The sequence below is a fragment of the Toxorhynchites rutilus genome, chromosome 3, assembly GCF_029784135.1.
Source record: "Toxorhynchites rutilus septentrionalis strain SRP chromosome 3, ASM2978413v1, whole genome shotgun sequence".
NCBI classification, from domain to species: Eukaryota; Metazoa; Arthropoda; class Insecta; order Diptera; family Culicidae; genus Toxorhynchites; species Toxorhynchites rutilus.
In genome coordinates, this window is record NC_073746.1 from 248,369,902 (window position 1) to 248,385,937 (window position 16,036).

Sequence of the window (16,036 nt, forward strand, 5' to 3'; positions counted from 1 at the left end):
CGAACTTCTAGACGGAGGAACGTGATATGTCGCATTTATTGTAGGCACTGTTGTTACGGGACCAATACATGTTTCACGATTAGTGTGTTTCATACTCGGAAAGTGTACCGACGTTGATGTTTCGCCACTGTTGAACGGGATTGACGGGTGTTGATAACATGGCATAGCTGCCGTAACAGGTTCGAGATTCGTAACTGGATACTGCCCTTGTGTCGAAGAAAAGGTCACTGCACTATTTGAAATCGGCTTTGAAGGCTGTACTTGTACCGAAGTGGTCACATTGCTCATTGGAACGGCAACAATTACGCTGGATACTGGTGCTGGCGGTCGATGTGCTACTGACGCTAATCGTGCGGAAGAAACGATCGAAATGGTGTTGGGAACCGACACCGACGTTGACTTGTGCATAATGCTGGTTCTTGCCGAAACGTCTTTAGGAGTACTTGTTTTGTTGGACTCCGAAGGTCTTTGTACTGGAACGTTTAGTTCTACTAACTGTCCTAGGGCAGAAGGGTTTGACGGCTGAATAGTTGCTTCATCATTGTTCGGTGGACACCATTGTGGGTGATTATTGGACGACGCGGCAGCATTACTGATTGCTCCTTCAGTCTGACCTTTTCTAACCCACGACTCAGTGTTTTCTCGGACTACCTATCTACTAACCTCATTTCTGTCGCTAGCCCTGTCATCATCTCTATCAAGATCCGCTTGAAGTAGATCGAACTTTTGACGAATTAACGTTTCCTCTGCTTCCAATCTCATCTTTCTGATTCGCTCCTCTTCATCAATTCTTTTCAGCCGTAGTTGATTTTCTTCTTCCAGTTTTCTCAAATTCAATGCCAACTGGGCCGAACTTCGGCTACTACGAGATCCCTGGCTGGATCTTCTGGATCTGTTGGACGTCCGTTCATCCCTCTTTGTGCACCGCTTACACACGAAACTGCGATCGAGGTTAGCTATAGAATCGTTGACTCCTGCGCAGCTGTAGTGCACGCACCGATCACAACAGTCACACTGCACTAGGTTGTCGTACGAATTGGGACGATCGCACAAAGCGCAATTCTCTGTGCCTTCGGGTGGATTCTGGTGGACGTCCATTGTAGAATCCTTTGTTACTTCCATCGTATTCCGAGAAAACTGTTCTCGTTGTCGAAATCGATGGAATCTTTGAAGTTAATGTTGCGGTAAGCAAACACCGAAATTTTAATAGCTGTTAGTTACAGCTTCAAAGCTGCAATTTTTATTAATTTTTTCTCAGTTTTAGGTTTAACAAATTCAGATATTTCATACTCACATTCCAGTGTAAATTATGCTTAATTCTATTTTTTTTATCCCATTTATTTATTTATTAGGCTCATTAGCATTTTATCTGTAACAGAGCCGGGTTTTTATCGTGTACATGTACATATATTAATGTTTCTATAAATTGTAAATTACACAGTAGTAGTAGTAGTCATTTAGGCGTTTAGGTTTTCTGTTCCATCACATTATGGTAAATTACACTGTAGTAGCCATTTAGGCGTAAGGGTATTCTATGTGTTCTTCCATTGTTCAGCAGACCGGACAGCGGAGACAGTTGATATTGATCATTGTTGGGTTATTTATAGAACAGCAGCCCGATGTTTCTTGCAGAGCAGAGCAGTTGTATGGATGAATCGATCTTATTTCGACCGTGGATCGATCTCCATCGCTAATGATGATTGCGTGGACGTAGTTATTCTATAATAACACAAAGTTGGTCAATTGAGGGCCCTGAGTTTGAACTCACGATCGATCGCTTAGTAAGCGAACGCGTAACCAAGTGGCTACGAAGACCCCCTTGCTGCTCAATTCTATGCTACTATTTAATTTTTAACAAACTCTATGTTCTATCTGCTTTAGATGAAACGATTGTAAAATTCACTTAATTATGATACAGAATCTATTTTGGCACAAATTACCTTTTAACAGCTCAAAATTAATTTGAAAATTTATATATAAAGCGATTTAATAATTGTTTTTCACCGTCGGAAAAACACACTGAACATTTCGCCCCCCGCGCGTAAGAAAAGAAAGTGGAGTGAAAGTGCGATGGCGAGCAACGACGACGGGCAGAATAGTGTTGAACCCACGGGTGTGATAAACAATCAACGGCAACAAAACCAGCCGATTATCCCCGTGCCGGCGGTCCACTATCAGCAGCAGTTTATTCCCGTCTCTGCCGCCCAGCAACAGCAGTACGCGCCCTTCCCGCCCCACCAACCGCAAGCACAGGTCGGTAGCGATGTGTTCGTGTAAATTTTGCAAATGATGCAGCAGCAGCACCGAGAGATGATGACCCAGCTGATTCAACAGCAGCAGCAAAGTGATGAGAAGCATGAACGCTTTCTCCGTACGATCGCATCGTCAATCAACGTGCAGGTACCACCGAATCCGGAACAGATCCTTGACTCTTTGGCCGGCAACATCAAGGAATTCCGGTTCGAGGCCGACTCCAACGTGACGTTTGCGGCTTGGTACTCGAGGTACGACGATCTCTTTGAAAAAGACGCTGCTAGATTGGATGGTGAACCAAAGGTTCGACTTCATTTGCGAAAGATGGGTGCATCGGAGCACGAACGGTACGTGAGCTATATTTTACCGAAACTCCCGAAAAATTTTAGCTTTTTAGAAACAGTGGCTAAGCTCAAGAGCCTGTTCGGAGCTAAAGAATCGGTGATCAGCCGTCGCTACCGATGCCTGCAGATAGCCAAAAACCCGGCAGAGGACCATGTGGCATTCGCTTGCCGCGTGAACAAAGCTTGCGTGGAGTTTGAGCTGGGTAAGCTCTCGGAGGAGCAATTCAAGTGCTTGGTCTACGTGTGTGGTTTGAAATCGGAGAACGACGTCGAGATTCGCACCCGCCTCCTCACGAAAATCGAAGAGAGGAACGATGTGACGCTGGAGCAGCTTTCGGAGGAGTGCCAGCGGCTGTACAACCTGAAGCATGACAGCGCCATGATCGAATCTCCGTCCACGTACGACCAAGTACAATCGATACGAAAGTTTGGTGGGAAGCGGTACGGAAAGCGTGACCGTGAGTCACCGAAACATCCTTCTAGTGACACACCGACAGGAAACCAAATTCGCCATGTTGGTTTTGCGGTGGATTCCACTACGTTCGGGACTGTAGATACAAGAGCCACAATTGTTCCGAATGTGGCCAGTTCGGGCATCGTGAGTGGTACTGTGCCAGTGCCAAACCCCGAAAAACTGGAACGAGGCGCAGGAAGCAACCAGTGTCCGCCAAGGTGGTGGTCGTCGATGTGTGCAGTGTGCAGCAACGACGCAGATATGTCTCCGTGGGCTTTTCTGGAACAAAAATTCGCCTGCAACTCGACACCGCCTCAGACATCACCGTCATTAGCAGGGAGATTTGGCGGAGCATTGGCAGTCCTGCGTTATTGTCAGCAACGGTGAAGGCGAAGACGGCATCTGGCAGCATACTATCGCTCGATGGGGAGTTCGAGTGCGACGTCACCATCGGAAGCAGTACACGACGTGAGCTCATCCGTGTAACCGAGAAGCAGCTGCAGTTACTCGGATTCGATTTGGTCGACAGTTTCAACCTTTGGGCCGTCCCTATGGACACCTTCTGCTGCCACGTGTCTGGAACGCCAGTGTGGACAGGTGCACTCATGTCGTCTTTTCCAGAGGTCTTCAGCGAGAAGCTCGGCTTGTGCACCAGAACAAAAGTGAAGTTGGAGTTGAAAGAAAACGTTCGACCCGTCTTCTGTCCGAAGCGTCCGGTAGCTTACGCTATGTATGATACCGTTGATCGCGAGCTCGACCGGTTAGAGAAATTGGACATCATCACCCCGGTCGATTATTCGGAGTGGGCCGCTCCGATCGTCGTAGTCCGCAAGTCCAATGGCTCCATCAGGATTTGCGGAGACTACTCAACGGGTTTGAATGCAGCTCTCCAATCACAGCAGTATCCACTTCCACTTCCGGATGACATCTTCGCCAAGCTGGCTAAGTGTAAGATCTTCAGCCAGATAGATTTGTCCGACGCCATCTTACAGGTGGAAGTTGACGAGCAGTACCGTAGTTTGCTGACGATCAATACGCATCGTGGTCTCTACCTCTACAACCGCCTGCCGCCGGGTTTGAAGATCGCGCCTGGCGCATTTCAGCAGCTCATCAACACAATGTTAGCCGGACTGAAGGGCACTTCTGGCTACCTCGATGACGTCATCGTCGGCGGAGAAACTGAAGAGGAGCACGACCTCAATCTACGGGGTGTCCTGAAGCGAATCCAAGATTTCGGATTCACGATTCGTGTTGACAAGTGTTCGTTTCGCAAGCAGCAAATCCGATACTTGGGGCACATCATCGACAGTCGCGGGTTGCGACCAGATCCGGCGAAAATCGAGGCGATCACCAAGTGGCCGCCTCCGACGATGTATCCGGTGTGCGATCGTTTTTGGGGGCCATCAACTACTACGGCAAGTTTGTCCTCAACATGCGCATGCTACGCTACCCGCTCGACAATCTCCTCAAGGTGGAGACGAAGTTCAGCTGGAGTCCGGAGTGCCAGAAAGCGTTCGACCGGTTCAAGCAGATTCTCTCGTCGGATCTTCTTCTCACACACTACGATCCGATCATCGTTTCTGCTGACGCTTCATCCGTTGGACTTGGGGCTACCATTAGCCATAGGTTCCCAGATGGAACCATCAAGGTGGTCCAACATGCATCCAGGGCGCTCACGAAGGCAGAACAGGGCTTCAGTCGGTCCGATCGCGAAGGTCTGGCCATCATCTTCGCCGTCACGAAGTTCCACAAAATGCTCTTCGGACGGCACTTCCGTTTGCAAACCGATCATCGCCCGCTGCTTCGTATCTTCGGCTCTAAGAAGGGAATTCCAGTGTACACTGCGAACCGCCTGCAACGCTTCGCCCTCAACTTGCTGCTCTACGACTTTGAGATCGAGTACGTGTCCACTGAGAAGTTCGGCAACGCAGACCTGCTCTCCCGGTTGATCGACCAGCACATCAAGCCTGAAGAGGACTACGTCATAGCGAGTCTCAATCTGGAAGAGGATATTAGGTCAGTAGTAACTAATACGGTTAAAGTGTTGCCTCTCAATTTCAGAGTCGTTGCGCAAAGCACCCAAGCAGATCCGCTGCTCCGTCAAGTCCACCGCTACGTTCAGAACGGCTGGCCCCAGTCAACACTCGATGGGTCAGAACTTCGCCGGTTCCAATCAAGCCAGGAATCGCTCTCTGTGGTGGATGGGTGTATTTTGTTTGCCGAACGACTCGTCATCCCGTCGTTGCATCGGAAACGGTGCCTCGAACAGCTGCACCGTGGCCATCCGGGCATGCAGCGAATGAAAGCCATCGCTAGGAGCTACGTGTACTGGCATACGTTGGATGCCGACATCGTCAGCTTCGTCAAGGCATGCCAGCAGTGTGCGTCTGTAGCTCGATCACCTCCTTACTCTTCACCGGTGCCGTGGCCCAAATCGACCGCTCCGTGGCAACGCGTACACGTCGACTTCGCCGGTCCAATCGAAGGCGACTACTACCTGCTCGCTATCGATTCGTTCTCTAAGTGGCCCGAGATCATCCGAACGACCCGCATCGCATCTTGCGTGGGTTGTTCGCGCGGCTGGGTATGCCCGTAACCTTGGTCAGTGACAATGGTACCCAGTTTACCAGCGCCGAATTCGCCGATTTCTGCGCTTCCAATGGCATCGAGCACCTCACGACAGCACCGTTCCATCCACAATCAAATGGCCAGGCGGAACGATTCGTGGATACCTTCAAGCGAGCCATCAAGAAAATCCGAGAGGGGAGAGGATCCATTGAGGAAGCACTGGATGTCTTCTTGCTGACGTACCGAAGCACGCCCAGTCGTGCTCTGCCGGATCAGAAGTCGCCATCTGAGATCATGTTTGGTCGCAAAATCCGAACGTGTCTCGAGCTTCTGCGTCCACCACCGGTACGTGTCCCAGTGCCAACCGACGATGACCGCAAGCAATCGAGGTCCTTCAACCGAAACGAGACCGTGTACGCCAAACTACATGGTCGTACCGGTTGGAAGTGGGCTCCTGGTGTCGTCGTCGAGAAGATCGGAGACGTTATGTACAACGTGTGGGTCGAAGATCGACGAATGCTACGCTCGCATATCAACCAACTTCGGAGTCGCCTTGCTGCTGGCGCGATACCGAAGCAACCCACTGTGCATGTCATCTTAAACCAGCATTCGCTGCCGCTGGACATTCTGCTGGATGCCTGGGATCTCTCAAGCCAATCACCAGGTCCATCTTCACCAGAGCCTGTCTCCAGTGCTGAGAGAACCGTGGTAGGTTCCGGGCCGACTCTTGCAACGTCTACGCCACGTCATGGGGTCTCGGCGTTCGTCCCGTCATCAGCATCGTCATCATCAACAACAACAACGCCAACATCGACAGAGTTCGAGTCCGCTGTCGAAGTAGAACTAGCTGTAGACATCCCTAGGCGCTCTTCACGACTACGAAGACCGCCAGTAAGGTTTGATCCGTACCACCTCTATTAAGAGGGGAGATGTTGTGGACAACCCTATTTTGCCGCGCTCGGATACGTTATTCATCCGACGCAGCTCAGATCGCAGGGCTCGCGTGCGACAGCATGACTGTCACTGAGCGATGCTGGAGATGCGCATATATGTGTTTTTAATGTGGTTGTCACTTGTTGTTGTTTACATTGTTATTGTTGTGGACAGAGTCATTGTTTATCGTCCATAGTGAAATGTATCGTTTAGTCATGTCGTGAATAAAGTTTGTTTTTATTTATTGTATCGTGCGCGTTTCATTAACCCTGTCGTAATATTGTCCCAGTGCAAGTCCAGGGTCCCGCGGTACAAAATCACTATTTGAGAAATAGTTATGGCAGCGCTTGCTATGTTGCTCGGAAACCCACCATCTTCATTACCTTTTTTTCCAGGACATTGGATTGGTCCACGATAAATGCAATACGGTCTCTCCCTTTCCACAGTCCTCTGTATATTTATACCGTTTCCCCTCGCGCATTTGTTAACGACACAATCACACCTTTAGTATATATATACACACCTTGGGTTGGTCGTGAGGGCGATAAAATGTTCCCACCGTTTAGGATGACAAATTCGTAAACTGTTATATTTTGTGTGTACTACTTGGTATACGAAATTCGTGTTTACCCTAGTTGTGTGTGTGTGTGTGTGTGTGTGTGTGTGTGTGTGCGTTCAGTTTGAATTGAGGCGACCCATTCGATTTTCATTCGTCCAGTTGCAAAGAGAGTGTCAGTGTGAATACGTCGTAATAGCGAGTTAGATCGTAACGGGTTTACTCGTCCAGTTAAGAAGAATTGGAAAATTGGAATAGTCAGTGAGTGTAAGAAATCAAATAGAATCGCGAGTCGGGAGGTATTCTAATAGGGTTTGCTTGTTTGTGAACAGTTTCTTAGAAGCATCTGGCGCCAGAGAGTGAATCTAAACCATAAGTGTAGTTATATCTTTTCAAAAGGAACTAAAATTCAGAGTTCTTTAAATTTTGATTGTGTTAAATTGAATGTGATTCTAATGAGAAAAAAAAATAACAAAATATCGATGTAAAACAGAAAGTTGCAATAACGCGCAGTAAGGGATATCCTTTAGTCTGAAGATATAGAAAAGATATTCAACGGCCAATTCCGAAGTATTTCTTTGTTCGCATTTTCGAGAGGTAAATACGAGGAGAGATTAATTCATTTCATTCACCGTAGCTGGTCTTTCAATTATGAAACTACCCGAGCTTCATGCTCTGTAAATACGCCATTTTGTTTCTTTTACGTCACCACGGGAGGTAATAGATATTCATATACCCATCAGGGCTCTTGAAACGACGCAGACGTTTGCAAAGGCACGGAGTGTTATTTCCAATGAAAAAAATAACACACTCAAGTTATATACAAAAACGCTCATATCAAACTGGTTTCGTTTGCTTCTTTTTTCTCTTATTTCTAGAGCGCAACAGCGGTTGTCACGAATACACACACTCGCTACATGTTTCCTGCAGATTTCGCAGTACCTAAATCTGTATTGTAGAAACGCAGTGTATGAATCTGCCTGCGGAGAAGTACATCCAGAGTGTGGCCAAACTGTTGACACGCACACAAGTCACGATTAGGCGCGAATTTGTATGTGTGTGTAGTAAGGCAGTGCATCGACGAGAGAACAAAGAAGACTATATTGAATACAAACACGCAGGGAAATTGTGCGAAGCTGCAGTTTTCAAGGAAGATATTTATTGATTCCGTACTATTTCTGTGATAGTGTTTCCTGTTTCTTGACGAGAAGAAGAAGCCTTCGAAGAATATTTGCGCCGGAAGGTTGAATATCCATCCCTGAAATGCTGAAAGTAAAAGTAGCGTTAATGGAACAGTGACCGAGATCTGCTGCTTATGTTCGCTGGAATGAAAAAAAGAAAGTACTCAAGGTGAATAAAAAGTTTGGGTAACAACAAACATCGATTATCAGTGAAGCTCATCGTAGCAAAAGTTGTAAGTCTTAATCGGCGCGCTTGATTATGTTGAGTACTCTGTATTTGAAGCCAGTGCCAGCATATTTACTCAGAAAAAAAAGCAACCAAGGAAGATAAACCACGCTGAAGCAAAATAATATCCAACAACTGAGCAGTGAAATTGAAAATACGCATGTAGTTTATATTTGAAGATTAATAATAAAGTGTGATAATAGTTTTTAAATCATAATCGTAAACAATTGACTGGAAAGGAGCAAATCGCAAGCAAAAGTCGAGTGAATTACTAGTAAGTGAAGTGAATCCATAATGACCAACTCGCACAACAGGGCTGACAAAAGCGGCGGTAATGTCGAACGGAATTTCAACAATCACAGTCCACAACAGCTGGGCGGCAGTAATGGTAAACGAAATAACTTCGCTACTAATAACAGTAGTGGAAATGGAGCGAGGGTACAAAAATCGCCAAGCTCGAACTATTTTCGGAGCATTTCAACGTTCAACACTGTTGTAATATCAAAATCGACGTCGCCTGTAAGTAGCAAAGGCGGAAATAACCACCAGCACGCTGGCTCGCCCAATAGACGGTGTCATAGCTTTAATAATTCCTCCACCACCCATCAACGGTCAAGTCCTGGTGGGGTTAGCTTCAATACATCACATGGAATGTATACTGGAACGCTGTCTGGATCACCACCCAACTTTTCCCATTTCGCTGGTAGCAAGTGTTACGATGCTCCGGCACCCACCGCTCTACCAAAACCACCCGTACACTGGACGTCACCAATTCAATCCTCCGCTTCATCGGTAGAATCAACATCGGATTCTTCAGGTACAACCAATGTCAAACCAACAATTTCAACGTCTATTGTCAATAAAAAAGTTAGCGCAATATCGTTTGCCAAGGCGAAATCCTCCACGAAACCAGCGATGTCATGCGCTACTTCGGTAGCCAAAGCAAACGTTGATTTCACGCACAATCTCAAAATGATCCTGAACGTTCAAGCTTAACCAAGAAATGTGCCCGGGGCCAAACGAGGTGCGGATTGCATTGTGTTCGCGATGCCATGATCGTCGTTCAACTCAATTCATAAGTAGTGGCTCAGCAGAGAGTGTTAAAGCAACAACACCACCACACCAGACCAGACCAGACCGAAGTAATATCGACATCAAAGCAGGCAGGTTTTTGTGTGGATAAACACACATATGAATGGAACAAAATAAGTTTTGTTTCTAAATCTTGAAAGCAAAAACCACCAATTCAAACTTTATATGCAAAACACACCAAATTTATCATCATCGAATTAAATTTTACATATTAACAACAATCAAACAAGCAGGAGCAGCCACAATGGATGAATAATGTGAGTTGAAACACATGTACTAATATTGATTATTGATTATGGATTCTAGTTACACTTATTTTTAACATTAAATTTTAAATCGGAACGTGTGACACTTTCTGGTCACAAATGATCATCAGCCATTGCAAAAGGTATCCTAATTTTTTTATCTTCATTTGGGCTTTATTTTGGCGGGCGTGTTACAGTCAGTCCAGCATTGATTCAAAATAAACTTTTTTAATTTTTGTCCGATAAAAATTTTCCGTGTAACCATTTCAAAAAAGCTATTTGTTTAACTTCTTTTTGTCATTTGAGTGCGTTGATATTTGCCAAACTAATGCTGGAACACTGTAAAAGGTTGCCAAAATCGTGCTACAAAATGTTACTTTTGCATTATATAGTCATTTTCGTTGTTTTCAATTTTATGATTGTATAAATAGTTCAGTATGTTTCAAAACCTCACTGAATATACATTATATTGAGGTTTGTTCCTTAACGAGACGATGATTAAGATAATTAGTATATGCATGATCAACAAAAAAAACCAAACACGCTGATAAAAGTAAATACTTGTGTTGTGGAAACTTAACCTTCAGCGCAATTATGTTCCATCCATTTTTTTTTTTCGTTCAAACCGTTGATTCATTGATTATCAAAAACATCTTTTCTGTTTCAAATGTTCAATAAGCTTTTTTGTTCGATCCACTGGTCAATTAACCATTCTCGAATTGCGCTCGAGATAAAGTTTCCATCGATGCAACAGGGAATGCGTGATTTTGGGTAAAGTTAAAGCAGCAAATGAAAAAAATGCATGAGGAGGAAAACAAATACAGTACAAAATCGAACTAATTAATGTATGATTTATAATAATAACAAGCAAATCTAACTCCGATCGTAAGAAAATGTTTGTGCTAAGCAAAACACTGAAGTGATGTGATGATGGAAGGAAGGTAAACCAATTGTAGTGAAAAGCGAGAAAGATGACGAGTGTATGTGACAATATATAAAAACAAACGAGAATCGAAAGACTTTTCACTAATGATAATAAGTAAAATCAACACAATTAGGAACACACACACATTATGACGAGGAGGATTAGGATGCTGATGGTTCGACACACACACATCAAGTGTGAACAAACAAACATTCTCGTTCACTCAGCAAAGCAAATGCATCTATAAACAGTTTTCTTTTTCTTTTGTTGAGAATCTATTTTCGACACCGATAACCCCCGAGAGATAGAACCATTTTGTGTTTTGTTCGGTAGTTCGGTGTCGATTCTATGTTCTCGTAATGGAAAGAACGATGTTGAAGAAGAAGGATTATTGTAATGCTGGCCTTGACCTCTCGAGGGCGGAGTAAAACATTTCCTTTTTTATTGCTAAATCTATTTTTATCATCAGTACGCGCATTTGATAATTGTTTTGGTATCTGAAGAGATGATCTCTTGTAAATATAGCACAGTTTTGAACATGTTAGAAGAAAGTGTGCCTTCTAGTATTTTTTAGCAGTGGAAAGTAAACGAAACCCTCGATTAATCTTAGTAAAGTTCCGTTACTCCGCCCTTAAAAATCTCCATCAATTCATCGACAACAAACATGATTTGAACTCAATTTTACCACTGAAAAATTTTGTGAAAATGTGAGCAAATCATATCTGCTATTGATGATCATTGTGTATGTTACTTTTTCACTCTCTCCCTGTCAGAAAAAAATATATTTTGCACATCAACTTTATTTTAGACCACAAAAATTTAATATAAATTGAATTTTTGTTTGATCTTTGACATCAAGAAAGTCATTAGTCCAGTGCAATTAATTCGATTTGGAATGGCATGTATAAAATATATGGCCATCACTCAAAAAATATATACGCTCTAAAAATTTCACTGAAAATTTTATTGAATCAGATGCGCTCATCCTCTAAATTCAACACAGAACAACACAGAGAAAAAAAGCGAACGAAGAAATAAACCGAGATACGCAATAATTTTTTTTTTCATTTTTTTATATTTTATATTTTTCAAACAATAATACTGCAAATATTCGTTTGATCTCAATCGTCTTTTAAAACTTATTCTTAAATTAATCTCAAGCAAACAGGAGAAATTGAGCTTGGAATAACATTTGATGAGCGATTTCTAGTTCCAAAGCAACTGAAGCTGTCGGTTGGTCGGTTGTTGAAATGGACTCAAACGATGCCCATCAAATGTTAATCTACGGACAATTTTATAACACCAATTGGAGAATCGATAAGGATTTACATTGAGAAGCTTCTTGTTTTCGATACTGATACGAACCTCAAAATTTGCATGAACAAATCAGATAAATTCGATTAAGGAACTAAGGTTTATCAAAGGAATTATTCAGAAGAACAAATTATCTATCCGCACACACACTCTAGTAAACTAACTTTAATTTCAATACAATAGCTCACAGTCAACAACCTACAATGGAATTCTACAGAATACTAATGTATCAAATTATAGCTGAATCGGTTAGTAGTTTGATAAAGAGAAGAATCTGTTTTGTTAAGGAAATGTGATGTTTGAGTGCTTATCTATATGAAATTGGATACAAAGTATCGTTTTTTTCCTATCGAAAACATTAGTAAGCGGACATGTTGTACCCATTCAGACATAATCGACAAAAAAAATCACTTTAGTTATTTTTACATTTCACACTTCAATGAAGAAGGTCAGCAACAAACATACAATTACACATATTTTGGGTATAATGTTTTCAGTTTAACCACAAACAGTTGGATTTTGGATCGTCTTCCTTCCACTGTGAAGAGTTCCGCTTCAACATTCTGGTATCGTAACTCCACCATATTCTGCACAGCAAAGACTTTTCAAGGCTTAAACCATTCTGTAACGAAAATATATGCACCGCATCACAAACCAGGTTTTGCAGTCTTGAAACTATATCATTGAAAATAGAAACTGCAAACAATGCTTCAGAAAACTATTTTAAAAAGTCATTACTTAAATCTGCGCAGGTGTGTTTTTAAAATAGTTATTGGCAAATATTGTTAAATGTCATGTCATGACCAATATTTGCTCTATATGTTTGATATATGTCCCATGGACGTATTTTTCGTCAGCTTGTGCCAAAATCACTTTCTGTGTTGGAATAAGTCTTATGGAGGATTCGTCCATGTTGCGCACTCATGTAGAATCTTCTAAGTTGCTGATATCTGCTTGTCGGACGTAATCATCTACCTCCGAAACCACTCCCGGATTTTATGCAACCGTAAGTTGCAGTGAACTTAAAAAGCGCACTTGGAATTCTTCCCTTGATGTCGGGATGGCGTCTTAGGAAACCATTCAGTCACTCGTATCCAGCAGCACGTGCTTTCAATGGCGTTTCCCTTTCAATGGTTCGAAGAAAATATGCACCGGGCGTCTCCGAACGTTTCGTGTCAATCAGAAGCTCTGGATTTCTCATGGTGTCGTTATACAAAAAGAAAGAAATCCATTTTATTCTATACAATAAAAACTTATTCAAGTTGTACTGTATAGATGAAAAAACACTATTAAAATCATTTACAAATATATCAGCATAGTATTCCTTGGGCCTTGATTGAAGCAAAATTATTCACACATCTTCCGGAATCCGATCGGATTTGAAACTCGAACGGATTTTACAATTCTATCTAGATTGATTTTCTCTTTACTCTGGAAATCCAATCGACTTATGCAAATGTAGCAACCTTGCCTTGACGCAAAGCGAACTTGAAGATAATTCATCCATATTTGTGAAATAATTTTCTTTAAAATTAGCATGCACTAAGGCAGCTTAGAATTGTTAAAGTTTGAATCAAAATAATTATTGATCGTTTTTAAATACTGTAGTCCTGATTTTTACTTAACTATTTTCTGATAAATTTACTGGTATTTTCGTTAAAAATTTATCAGTACTATGACATCAATATCAGTTAAATTATCATTCAATATTTTTTCACAGCTTGCACAAAATATGTTACTCTATTTCAGAGAACACATATTTCATACGAAAAAAAAAAATTTTCATTTATAATTTTGTCACCTGAAAATCCGCTACCATTTTCGTTTTACACAAACAGAACGCGAAATTCGATGTCGTCACTGTTGAATTGCGTGGTAATGTTGTAACATTCGCACAACCCGGTTGGATTTGACTCGATCGAATTTCAGCAATGCGAAATTGAGAACCGTTCGGGTGATTCTGACTCATTCGGCTTTCAAGGTACGGGTGATTAATAACTTCTTTAAAATCGATTGCCTTTGCTAATTCCTTTTCAACTGGCAAGATCGACAAACTGTTCAGACGAGATTGCGACATAGCCGATCTCAAATGGTTTCCCTATATTAAAAAAAAAAAATCAGATTACTTTTCGGATCATACTGCATCTACAAATCGTGTACCCGGGTGCAGTCAAAATTTTCTGGTGAAATATTGGGTGATAACAAAGACAAAAGAACAAACTATTCAACAGTATTAATACGCAATAGTCTAAATAGTCAATTGGTGTATTTAGTCTAAAAAATCCGAAAGTGTGCAGAGATAGGTAGAGTTACGGTTTACAAAAATCTTCTCTTGAAACTATTCAAAATACTAAACTCGACAGTTTGATGTAGACCTGTATTTCATTCTTAATAACCTGGCGGCATTTTATGGTGGTACCTGTATTCTAAGTCTTTTAGTAATTTCACACGCTTTGTGATTTTATCTTTTCTTTTCTTCTAGTCCTATCGTTATTGAAAAATAAAAAAAAACATAAAAAACATCGATATGTCTGAATGATGTAATATTTCGCTTATTTCAACCGATCTGTAGCAATGTTACACTAGTTTTTTCTCCGAATATCATGATTTCCCAAAGTCAAAGCAGGAAAACCATCTTCAGAGCAACAGAAAACAATGAGTGAAGGAACACAAAATCTGCGATATGTATAAATAACACAACCCATACTGTTTTTACTTTTATTTTGAGAAAAACATCAAGAGATGTCGTGCGTGTACTTGTGAAAAGAAGTCGAAGCGAAGAGAGCCTCCATTAGATTAATAGTTTGTGGAATGTGATGTTGTAAACTCACACGCATGCACGCACGATGCGAAAAACACAGCAGGCATTTCGAACTGGTTTTCCTGTATATTATAGGAAAACGGTTTACACAGCATGATTATAGACATGAATTTCAAAGGCAAATTGGAAAGTACGCTGTGTGCGCGTGGGTATTTTACTTTGCTTCGTGTGATACAACAAGGCGAAACGATCAAACAAAATCAAAGATGTTGAGATTGTAACAACAACCCGCAAAAAACAATGGAAAATCCCTAGGTTTATAAGCAAACAAACATAAATATTAGGAGCTACACACATTATAGAGAAGAGATAAAATGGTAGAAATGTTTATAATTGTTCTGTGATCCCCATTTCTTCTATTGTTGTTACTGCTTTTTTGAGCGTCACATTTGCGACGAGAAACACAAATTTGCGATTATGATTCTAGAGAAACTGAACAAAGGTAACCGGTAAAAGGCAGTAGCAATTAACCATATTTTGATTATTTTTCCAATATACCAATCGAGTCAGCAAATAATGAACTCTGCACTAGATGTTTGTAAAGAAAAAAGAATAATATTGAACATATTTTTGTGAAGGTTAATCGCCGTCATGTGCTGTAACGATCTTAACGAATCAGAGTATCTCAAAAAAAAAATCCGAGATGTGATGGCGTGTATCAAACAAACCTGTAAAATTTTCATCATTTGTAACTTGTGTTCAATCACAATAAGCATTTTTGTTAGTATCATGGAAAATATTGTGATTTTTTAGATTTAACGATGAAAAATGTCACGAATGGAAACATAAATCTGTCCATTCAACGAAAGAAACATTTGAAAAGTAAAAACCCTACGAAGAGAAAAATAAATCTTCAATTCCCCTAAGATCCCCTTATCGTACCCTGGCACACTGTCTCCCAAAGATCAAGCGATATTTCATAATGCTTCATTCCTTCCCTCACTCTTACCTCTTTCCTCTATATCCTCTCCGGTCCACGTGTTCCACCTCCTCTAACATCCCCCGCGTGGACCACCCAAATGTATTGAAAAGAGTTACAATAAAGTTTTCTAACTGAGGTTTTCTAATAGCTGGACTGATCAGTGATCAGAAACAAAGGTGAGTAACAAAGAGGAACAAACCAA

The 16,036-nt window shown here is 41.9% G+C and overlaps 1 protein-coding gene and 1 pseudogene across 3 annotated transcripts; both read left to right on the top strand.

The window, feature by feature from the left end:
* Nucleotides 1-2,289: 2,289 nt before the first annotated feature.
* LOC129774115 (uncharacterized protein K02A2.6-like) lies at nt 2,290-6,540 on the top strand (annotated as a pseudogene).
* A 731-nt stretch (nt 6,541-7,271) lies between these two features.
* Nucleotides 7,272-15,815, top strand: LOC129777806 (uncharacterized). 3 transcript variants are annotated; one of them, XR_008743294.1, is made up of 3 exons: nt 7,272-7,375; nt 7,441-7,705; nt 7,987-15,815. XR_008743294.1 is itself a non-coding variant. In XM_055784296.1 (2 exons), exon 2 carries the CDS (start codon nt 8,810-8,812, stop codon nt 9,509-9,511), a length of 702 nt encoding a protein of 233 aa, XP_055640271.1. In that variant the 5' UTR covers nt 7,282-7,705; nt 7,987-8,809; the 3' UTR covers nt 9,512-15,815. The 3 variants fall into 3 exon arrangements, 1 of the variants encoding a protein (XP_055640271.1); XR_008743295.1 differs by having other exon boundaries at nt 7,275-7,369; XM_055784296.1 differs by having other exon boundaries at nt 7,282-7,705.
* Nucleotides 15,816-16,036: the final 221 nt, after the last annotated feature.